Here is an 11,512-nt window from a genome sequence, read left to right on the forward strand (position 1 = left end):
CCTAGAAAACCAATGCGAGTGAAACGTTGTCAGTTTCCTGTAGAAAAGAATATACTAAAATGACAGGACTGATGGTTGCTTTTAAATAATTATAGGAGCATCTTTAGGAAAATTAATTTTAAAAATAGGAAAATGAAAATACAGGCATATACTTGTAATATATTTTATGCTTGTAATAATGAATTACATAATAATTGTTTTCGGTTAAGTACAGTAATAATCTTGTAACACTTTTAGTTGAATGCAAAAACTAAACGTAGCTACCAAATGCCAAATGTCAATGTCACAATATTGAGTGAGGTTGGGTAACCTTTTTATCGATATTTACATGTCGATAAAATAATATTAAATAGAAATTATTTTTCTACAAAAATCGTCTGAGAAGATAACATCTTTTTCGACAATTTTTGTCACTGATAATTGAAAAAATCTACACTACAGAGAAATCATACGAATGCAACTTTCGAAATCTGTGTAAAACTAATAATTTATTTTGATGTCAGACGATATGACTAGGCTCAGTGCTCACTATGGAATAAGTACTGGAACGTCTGTACTCTGTAGGCCTCCATCCCTTTGATGTTTGAAGTGGTACCACTGCACCGGCCTAAATTCGTCAAATATTAATTTTTGCCCTTAAATAAAATGTGTTTTTTTTTTAAATTCAGGAATTTGAATTCAGCTGGCTTGCTAAATTAGAGGAGGTTTACTTAATTAGGAATTACCTCTCTGTTACTCTCTATTAATTTAGGCTGTGATTGCTTACTATTTTTTTTCTCTCATCTGGCTTTACATAGATTTTACTTACTCTACATTCAACAGTTTTAGAACTGTCGATATACTTGCTTATTACTTACATCACTAGTAGAGTCGCGTGTGAATTTGACGTTGACAAATGTCTGACATTTGACATTATGTTTTCACGGCGATCGGCTTTGTTGATCTCATTAGAAAATAATATTTTCTAGTGTGGGTGTCCCAAGTAGTGGGATTGTTTATTATAATGTACTCGTATTTAAATTATCTCAGTGCCAGTATCAGTGTAGCGTAGGGCTGCGGTTCCGTGTAGCGTGTGTAAAGTGGAACATGTTGAACGTGCACAGACTATGGGTTCTATCCAGCCTCTGTGTGATTGTGACCGTCGTTCTATATTTCCAGTCAGAAATAGCACGTATGGAGGACAGCTACCGCAAATTGGGTTGGTATTTGACGTGAAAACATCGCTATAATGTCGTAGTAGAAATCGCTAGCTATTACATATATTTTTTCTTCATAGACTCATAGTGCACATATTAACGCAGTCACACAGTTAGATTCTTGCCAATTCTTAATGAAAGATGCTCTGAAAATGCTATAGATATTTAGTTAATATGATACCGTACTAAGTATTTATCGAAATTCCAAATCTTTGTATTTTCCTCTAAGATTCATGAAGATATATTAAGATTAACCACATTAAGTTTATGTCTAGCTCTTGTAAGCAAAATCTCTAATCCAATATTCGTTAAGATCAGTTAAGCAGATTACCTACTTCTCAAAAGCCAAGAAACCTATTATACAAAGATACAAACTTAGTAGGTATTTACAATGCTGCTAAATGTTTACTGTCAAATTTTTATTTTCCCATGTTTCTAAGATATTACTGTGGTAAAAAAAAATTGTCTTCTGAAAGCAGTTTGTCTACCTATTTCATCACAATTAGTTCAACAGCTAAACTGTAAAAATGTATGAAATAGACTGGACCTTGTTTTGTTTGTTATATTATCATTGGTAAGTTCTCTGTTTCCTACCAATTACAATCTGGGTATCTTTAAAACAAGAGTGAATACCTTCTAGGTAAACGCGTCCCATCTTAGACCACATCATCACTTTCCATCAGGTGTGATTGTGGTCAAGCGCTTACCTATAGTGAATAAAAAAATAAAATAAGTAACTACTTACTTAAATTAATAATGGAAAAAATGCTCATGTATTATTTTTTTTTAATTTGTTTTAGAGTTCAGAGTAGCACAGTCACACTCAACCTCCAGGCAATTCTTCACAAGAGACCTACAGAAAGATGATGATGACCTAGTAGTTATTTACAACAGGGTACCCAAGACTGGGTCCACAAGTTTTGTAGGTGTAGCCTACGATCTGTGTAAGAAGAATCACTTTAAAGTACTCCATATCAACATAACTGCCAACATGCATGTAATGTCCCTCAATAACCAGTATAAGTTTGCTCAAAATGTGACCAGATGGCAGGAGGTGAAGCCAGCGCTGTATCATGGGCATATGGCATTCCTTAATTTTGATAGGTAAGCCTATAAATACACTCAAGTGGTAGTTTTTATTGCATCAACTGGTTTAGTTCTGTGTGTTTATTTTTATGATGTGGCTTCATAAATGTGTGTACTGTTTTATCTATCTTACAATATACTTTTGTAATAACTGCTGTTTATATCTTCTAGCATTTTGTCATGCAAAAATCTCCAAATTTTAACCACCACAAAACCACTTTTATGGCTATACTTTAGATAGCCTTTTTTCTTGTTACTTAATTATGATGTGAAATATAGGGAAACCCCTACCCCTATTACACATCCAACTCAATCAAAGTTGTAACAAAAAATTCAAAAGGAACTCTTTAATTTACCAGCATATAAGCGATTTAAAAAAAAATACATATATATTTTTAAAATCATTATGGAGAGCTCGCAAGCATGCAGGTTCTCTAACAATATTTTTCTTCACTTAAAGCAAGTGATATTTTTCTAGTTAACTCTCATAAATATGAAAAATATTAAATATATAAAATATTTGTATTTATAATTGCAATACAGTTTCTTAAAATAGACACCTAATAGAACTTCACAGAAGTATACTATAAGGAATGCAGAATGCTATGCAATACCATAAATGTACATGTGACTTACATAACATATTAATTTGTTTTGATCACAGTTGTTTATAAATAAGTTCTATCAGGAAAATGTGATGTCACACTATACAATATGCGATTCGGTTTGCAACGCGCTGCCGCCTCTATGCCAAAGTGAATAAAGCTTAGTTTTATTTGTTATCAAGAAAGACGTTGCGCCTCGGCTCTGACGGTGTGCATTACGCCTAAGCTTTCATCGTCATGATTAACACATCGCCAATTCAATACTGAGAAAAGGTCTCCTCTAATAATGATACTATGGTTTGACCATAGTCTACCATGCTGGTCTAGTGTGGATTGGCAGACTTTACATATTTTTAGGAACATTATAGAGAACTTTCAGGCTTGCAAATTTCCTCACGATGTTTTCTTAAAATTCAAAACTTAAAACTCCGAAAAGTTAGAGGGGCGTCAGGCGTGCCCTGGCTCGAACCTCAAATTCCCGATTTGAAGGCCAATGTCTTAACCACTTGGCTATCACATAGTAAGTAAGTGAAGTAAAAGCAAAATATTCTTTACTAGCTGATGCCCGCGACTTCGTCCGCGTGGATTTGCATTTTTCAAAATCCCGCGAGAACTCTTTGATTTTCCGGGATAAAAAGTAGCATATGTGTTGATCCAGGGTAAAATCTATCTCCATTCCAAATATCATCCAAATCCGTTCAGACGTTTTTGCGTGATTGAGTAACAACTTTCACATTTATAATATTAAATAAGATTAGGATTAAATTAATAAATAGATGTTTGTTCAATAGGCGGCCTTATCGCTAAAATAACGGTCTCCTCCAGGCAACCTTAAGGTAGAGAATATAATAAAAATTAAAGAAAGCGGAAGGGAAGGAGAAAGCCTAAGCCTTAACTTTATATGTAACAAATAAATATATTTTTTTTACAGATTGGGTACTACATCGAAGCCTATTTTCATTAACCTCATAAGGAAACCCTTAGATAGACTCGTATCGTACTATTACTTTTTACGATACGGGGATAATTTCAGACCGCACCTCGTGAGAAAGAAACATGGCGATAAAATGGTATGTTTCTGAATATATCAAGATTAATTATTTAACTTTTGAGTAAAAGCATTTCACTATTTTGATTTTTTTTAGATGCTATAGGTACTATTGCTAAATTTAAATTCAACGTCGTTGTCACTCTCCCACTACCTCACGAGCTGTCTTAGTCAATCGTTGCATCTATACTCTATTTTTTAATCTTTATTTGAATGTGCAGACATTTGACGAGTGCGTGGAGCAGTCTCAGCCGGACTGCGACCCGGACAACATGTGGTTGCAGGTGCCATTCTTCTGTGGGCATGCTGCAGAGTGCTGGTAAGATTTATATTGCACTAGCTGATGCCCGTGACTTTGTGCGCGTGGATTTAGTTTTTTTTTTTTGAAATCTCGTGGGGATTCGTTGCTTTTTTGGGATAAAAATTTGCCTATGTCAGTTTCAGTGACGCAAGGCAGGGAAATTTCATATGAATCAGTTAAGCGGATCTCGTGGGAACTCTTCGATTTTTCGGGATTAAAAATAGCCTATGCCCTTCCCTGAGATGTAAGCTAACTCTACCAAATTTCAACAAAATCGGTTAAACTGGTGTTTACATCTGGATAATTAGATGTTACGAGATAGCAATCTGCTCTAATTAATTATTTATTTTGCCATTAGGTTTTTTTTAGATTGAAACTCTCGGATAACCTTTACGCGTTGGATCTGTCTTCTTCGCGTAGGTTTTGGGAAGATATTCCAATAATTCGTTAAAATGAATTAAATAATAGGCACCTATTTTTCCGAGTGACGCTTATAATATGGATGGTAATGCACCAATTCCAGGAAACCCGGCAGCCCCTGGGCGTTACAGCAAGCAAAACACAACCTCGTAAACAACTACCTTCTAGTGGGAGTCACTGAAGAAATGCTAGACTTCATCTCCGTACTAGAGCAAGTTTTGCCCCGCTTCTTCAAAGGAGCCACCGAGCATTACCTGAGCAGCAATAAGTCCCATCTGAGGCAAACCAGCTCGAAAATAAACCCCTCACAACGAACCATAGAGTCCATACAGCAGTCAAATGTATGGAAAATGGAGAATGAACTCTATGAGTTCGCATTAGAACACTTTAAGTTTGTCAAAAGAAAAATTTTGCTAAGAGAACCGAGTAGTGTAGCCCAAGTGTATTTCTATGAGAAGATACGACCGAAATGAGATCTTATTTACTAGCTAATATAGTTTAATTTACTTTGTTCGAATAGAAATTTCATATCGAGAAACTTAAAAAAAATGTAACTTAGGAATATCCAAGTATTGTATACACATGTATATATTTTTAAAAATATATACATATGTATATATTTTTGTTTTTTAACGTTTTTGTATTCAATACACGTCTGCCTTTCTCTATTGTTTTTTAAAAGCTGCAAGTGCTTTTTAGTTGTCATTCAAAAAACGACCTTATCTTATTTGAATACAGTAATGTACTTTGAATACAAAATTGTTACTGTTATTACGAATCAATTGGAATTGAAAGTCCATAGAAAAACGGTTGCAGCATTTTCAGTTCTGTTTTCGATAATCTAAAAAAGTCAATTTACAGTGTTTTATGCGTATTGTGTAAAAGTCTTTACAGACATCGATAGATGGCGTCACTAGTACAATAAAACGCACTGTAGAGGCGCACGAAATATTTTTTAACTGAAATTGCGAATGCGTCGAACTGAAATTACTATTCGACCAAAATATAGTATATTGTACAGTAACTGTATGTAGTATTTGTATGTGGTAGCGAAACATTCCATTTATTTTATAAGTTACACATAGTAATGGTTATCTTTACGTTATTTATTTATATAAGGTGTTACTCAGTTGTGTAGGTTTACAATATAAACGTAGGGCCATGGCTTTATTTCAACAGCGATGCAACTGCCACAACATCGTTACATCACATAGGCGTTGGCTGACACTGACACTTTTCTGGTATTGGCTAAAATTGCCAATAATTAAATATGGGACATTAAATTATTGGCCATTTTAGCCCCCCCCCCCCCCTAACCCCCCCCCCCCCCTCTCCCTAAAATATAAAGATCGTTGTCAAAGCCTTGGCCCCGGGGAAATCTCTTATGAAAAGACCAAACAAGTGTTTGTCGTTGTGAATTAATTATATTTGCGGTTAAATTATTATCACTAAAAGACATCTTTATGGGTTGAATATAAGGTTATCGGGAAATAAAGCTGGTAATCTCTTACGTTATGAAATCTAAAGAAAGGTGGCTTACCTTTCTTTAGATAGCCGCACTTTGGATGCGTTGTCAAATTCGTGAGGCTAGACTTGTGCTGTGACTGTTGCAGTGCCGAGCAGCCTTTCAAATTCAAATACAAAATATTTTTATTCAATTAGACTTTTACAAGTTCTTTTGAATCGTCAAAAGCATCTACCACTGGTTCGGAATGCCTTTCCTACCGAGAAGAACCAGCAAGAAACTCGGCGGTTGCTCTTTTCAAAGATTTGATACACAATATAATGCCATGTAAATATAAAAGCAATCGAGTTCCCGCGCATTGCTGGAGCAAGCTGCAGGTCAAATGCTTGCTCTTGAAATTCCGTGGGAACTCTTTGATTTTCCGGGATAAAAAGTAGCCTATGTGCTAATCCAGGATATTATCTATCTCCATTCCAAATTTCAGCCAAATCCGTCCAGTGGTTTTTGCGTGTAGGAGTAACAAACACACACACACACACACACACACACACACACACACACACACACGCACACGCACACGCACACGCACACGCACACGCACACGCACACGCACGCACACGCACTCACACACACAAACTTTCTCCTTTATAATATTAGTGTGATTTCAGCGTATTTATAGCGATCCTTGTATTCCGACCCATAATTTTAAAACAAACCTAAGTATTGGCCTATTTACTTCTATGCTGAATTTATAAATGTCTGTTTTAATAGTAAAGACTAATAGAGTTTTAATATTAGAGCTATGTCGTTACATGTATGTGTATAAGCGCTAATTCAGTTGTACTCAACCTCTAAACTAAGTTTGAAATCTATAGAGTGCATTTTGACTTTGCTTTTTTTTCTCTCTCGTCTGGCTTTACAAAGATTAGCCAATGTCAAGTTTGTAGTTATTTGTAACAAGTTAGATAAACTATACAAGTATGGACCCCGTCTGTGTCGGCGCTCGCTGACATACGCACGGAAACCTCCTTAGAGCGTTTTCCAGTCAGTTTTAACAAAAAAAAAACACTCCAAAAAGGCAGAGCACGCCCGCCAGCTAACACCAACACAGACAAAGTCCTTGACTTTGCTTAGACTTAAGTTTCAGTTAAAACGAGACAGATTTATGCCAGCGGTATAACGCTGTCTCGTTTTAACAGGGTCTTAACGAGACACCCTTAAAATGAGACAGCGTTATACTGCTGGCATAAATCTGTCTCGTTTGAACTGAAACTTAAGTCTAAGCAATCAAAGCGTGCTTCTATAGATTCATCCTTAGTCAGCATGGCAAACTGGCCAAAGCCCTCAATCCGAGAAGAGTCCCGTGCTCATTAGTACGCTGGCGATGGGTTGAGAGATGATGATGTTTAAAGGTTAGTTACATAAAGACGACTGTCCGGAGCTGGTAGTAAAGTAGAAGTCCTTTTTGGTTGTGGAATGGTTTAATTAATCGATTTACATGAAATTGTACAGAATAAGTAAAATTAAAAATAGGTGTGTACGTCCGTTTCGCACCGATGGCTGCGAGTGTAGTCTGCATTCTGTATATATGGTGTTATTTGACTCTGTCGGCATGTTTCGCTGTTGAAGAAAGTCTTCCAGCGTAACAGGTTGTGTACAACCGAATTAGCACCATTTTACTAGTGAATCGTTTGTGTTCATTGATTTGTTTATTATTTGGACGCATTTATTAGATCGATAGGGCACGATGTTCTTCCATTTTGATGTTTTTAATATTTTCATGTTTGTGTATCTGTGTTGTACATCATTTTTATACATTTTTGTATATTGCGTAAATATTATTATGTTTTCTTTCTTGTTATAATTTATCAGGAATCAGGCGCAGGACCAAAACTTACTGAAAAACTGACTGAATAAGTTGAGATGAGTAGCACGGGTCGCACAACCTAAAGAGACGTAACCCTAGTGCGATTCCAGAAGAATCTTCTTCTTCTGTACAAACGTATTTTGGTCCTCATTTGAATCCTAACCAATCAAAACCAGTGAAATTTTGTAGAAACTAGAAACAAACATCTATGTTCTAGAAACAAATATGTGAGTTCTGTACTCTCACGGAAAGAAGTTGGCTACTCTCTCTCTCTCTCTCTCTCTCTCTCTCTTTGTTACGTATTCCGATATAAATGACAGAGACAAAAATCTCAATGGGCGTTAACCATTTTGAAACACCAACCAATCACAAACGAAACTATATTTTCGGATTGAATTTAGAATCATTGAATTTCGAATGTTTTTTGATTTGTTTATGATTGGTTGGTAACTCAAAAAGGTTAACGCCCACTAAGATTTTTGTCTCTGTCATTTGAATGGAATTACGTAATAGAGAGAGCCCTATACTAACTTCTTTCCGTGGATAGAATATAGAATCAAATATCTCTTGCTGCCTGTGCGGCTCTCATCGCGATAAATTTATAGTACCGACTGCCTATTATAATGGCCTAATATAAAATCTCATACACACACAACGCGCGACGAATATAAACGGTATGGGGTCGTATAGAACGCGCGCGTATGCGCACGATGTGCAAACACGCGCGTGCCTATGCGTACAATTTAGGATGATATAAGGAACACGTAACATGCAGCGCGTGATTGTAAAGGCCAGCGCAAACAGACAGAGTGGAGAGAAGTCGATCCTTTTTGATAACGACCTAAACTTTATACACTGTTTCGGTGAACGCCATTCATGCAGTTCCCTCTTAGAATAGTACTAGAAGCATTTTTTTAAATCCAAATGAAACTTTAACAAAGTGCTTTCCAATCAAGTGAATCACCACTGGTTCGGAATGTTCCTATTGATAAGAACCGGCGAGAAACTCGGCGGTTGCTCTTCTTTTACAACTTCTAGTAGCCGAGATCGATGCCACGCCGCGCGCCGCGCCGTCGCGCTTTGTGTGTGTTTGGTTCTAGAATTTGAGCTAAACTTCTTATGACAGCCTACGTACTTGTTATTATAAAAATTGTTTTGATATTTTTATTTGTTACTAACACTTAGTGAATTGACACGATGTACTTACCTAACCGAATTGTATGGTTGGAGGCATACTTAAAACTCGCTCCCAGACACTCTGCTATCGGTTTTATGAATCGATCGAGAACATTTTGTATGGAGACCACTTTTTATTTTTATTTAGATACAAGTTAGCCCTTGACTGCAATCTCACCTGGAGGTAAGTGATGATGCAGTCTAAGATGGAAGCGGGTTAACCCCTAACGGGAAGGGGTATGGCAGTTTTTACCAAATCCATACCCCTTTAGTTTCGGCACGGCGTTGCGCTAAATTGCTTGGCCGCACGGCTTTGCCGGTAGGGTGGTAGCTGGCCACGGCCAAAGCCTCCCACCAGACCAGACCAGAAATCTTGAAACTATAAAATTCTAAGCTCCTGCCGGGAATCGAACCCGGGATCTCCCACCCACATAAGACCACAGCGCTTACCACTGCGTCAAGGAGGTCATCAAATTCTTATTTTAATTTTTACGGATCCATATAAATACGAAGAAAGAGTGCAAAAACGCCCTAAGGCATAGAAAACACTATGATTTTATTAACCCCCGACCAAAAAACGAGGGGTGTTATAAGTTTGACGTGTGTATTTGTCTGTGGCATCGTAGCTCCTAAACTGATGAACCGATATTAATTTAGTTTTTTTTGAAAGGTGGCTTGATCGAGAGTGTTCTTAGCTATAATTCAAGAAAATCGGTTCAGCCGTTTGAAAGTTATCAGCTCTTTTCTAGTTATTACTGTTTCTAGTTATTACTTCACTTGTCAGGGGTGTTATAAATTTTTAATTTACACTTGTTTGAATTGTGCTGGTCAGGTAGTGTGTTATGAGTATGTCTCTGGTTTTAAAGCTATTTAAACTTGGACAACACCACTGGTTGAATTTCTCCCAATCTGATGTTCGCAACGTAGCACCCACCAATGTCAATTGAGTCCGGTGGTTATTATTCAGTGTTTGACACTGAGTTAGCGAATCACCCCGCTGTGGTCTAGTTAACTCCTCAAAGAGAAAAAGTAGGGCAAGTGTAGTCCGAGCCTTAAAATTGTTTTTCTAAATATGCCTCTATGTACTTAGTTATTTATTAAGATATGTATATTATGAAGATGATATATCTGAATCTCAGCAAGCACCAGTTGTAATGCAAAAGAATAAATTGACAACTTTTTATTTACGATGGATTTTGAATTTATTTGCTACGTACCCAGTACCCACATTTTTTAGGATCCCATACCTGAGGGGTGCCTACGGGATCCTATTACTATAAGCCTCCCACTGTCCGTCCGTCTGTCTCTCAGCGGGCTGTATCTCATGAACCGTAATAGGTAAGGAGTTGTCACAAAATGTGTATTTCTATTGCCACTACAACAACAAATAATAATGTTCGCCATAGAAATGAAAATGTGGTATTTTTAGAGTTCCGTACCTCAAAAGGAAAAACGAAACCCTTATACAATCATCACTTTGTTGTCTGTCTGTTTGTCAAGAAACCTATAGGGTACTTCCCGTTGACCTAGAATCATGAAATTTAGCGGGTAGGTAGGTCTTATAGTACAGGAATAAATCTGAAAACCGCGAATTTGTGGTTACATCATTAAAAAAAATTAAAATGTGTTTCATTTTTCAAAGTAAGATAACTATACCAAGTGGGGTATCATATGAAAGGGCTTTACCTGTACATTCGAAAACTGATTTTTATTTATTTTTATGCATAATTTTTTTTGATTTATCGTACAAAATGTTGGAAAAAATACCCGAGTACGGAACCCTCAGTGCGCGAGTCTGACTCGCACTTGACTAATTTTTACATAATATTTTAATATCATTATATGCGGCAAGTAGTGATTAAGAAATATAAGTATATATGGATTTTATTCGTAGATATTAGGTAGGTGATAAATAATACCTAGGTATTAGGGCGATAGCTCTAACATTAGTTAACTAGTATTAAAAGTAGAAAGGTAGTAGACCTATTTATTTGAAACCAATAATTACTATCCAGAATGATTATTTTTTAAATACTTACCAGTATTTAGGTATCTACTTCATTACTTTCCTAAGTATCGGTTTGTCATAGACCGTAATTATAGTGTTTCATATATCTATCATGTACTCATACTTAGGTAATGTAACATGAGGTCATATACTTAGTTCTCAGAATTCCAAAGTTCTTTAAACATTTCAATAATTATTATAATAGTAATCGCTGACCTACGTAGCCGCACCGTTAGTTTTTCCACGTAGAATTCAAAAGTTGATACCAATAGGCTCTGTGGGACTGGACATAATAAGCGCCCTGGGCGCATGGATGGAACGCTGTGAAGACAAAAAGTAT

At 36.4% G+C, this 11,512-nt stretch overlaps 1 protein-coding gene across 1 annotated transcript; it reads left to right on the forward strand.

Annotated features, from left to right (window-relative positions):
* The first annotated feature begins 927 nt into the window (after positions 1–927).
* LOC123866569 (heparin sulfate O-sulfotransferase) lies at positions 928–6,538 on the forward strand. The gene is made up of 5 exons (XM_045908216.1): positions 928–1,198; positions 1,997–2,300; positions 3,819–3,957; positions 4,157–4,254; positions 4,760–6,538. The coding sequence occupies exons 1-5, from the start codon at positions 1,087–1,089 to the stop codon at positions 5,127–5,129; spliced, it is 1,023 nt and encodes a 340-aa protein (XP_045764172.1). The 5' UTR covers positions 928–1,086; the 3' UTR covers positions 5,130–6,538.
* The last annotated feature ends 4,974 nt before the right edge of the window (positions 6,539–11,512 follow it).

Source organism: Maniola jurtina, chromosome 1 (assembly GCF_905333055.1).
Source record: "Maniola jurtina chromosome 1, ilManJurt1.1, whole genome shotgun sequence".
Classification (NCBI taxonomy): domain Eukaryota; kingdom Metazoa; phylum Arthropoda; class Insecta; order Lepidoptera; family Nymphalidae; genus Maniola; species Maniola jurtina.

What these genes read in the sequence shown, in the direction of transcription:
- LOC123866569 (XM_045908216.1), top strand. Translation starts at nt 1,087, where the DNA reads ATGTTGAACGTGCACAGACTATGGGTTCTATCCAGCCTCTGTGTGATT. An exon ending in GGACAGCTACCGCAAATTGG is followed by an intron (nt 1,199 to 1,996) that starts GTTGGTATTTGA and finishes AATTTGTTTTAG; the next exon opens with AGTTCAGAGTAGCACAGTCA. An exon ending in GCATTCCTTAATTTTGATAG is followed by an intron (nt 2,301 to 3,818) that starts GTAAGCCTATAA and finishes TTTTTTTTACAG; the next exon opens with ATTGGGTACTACATCGAAGC.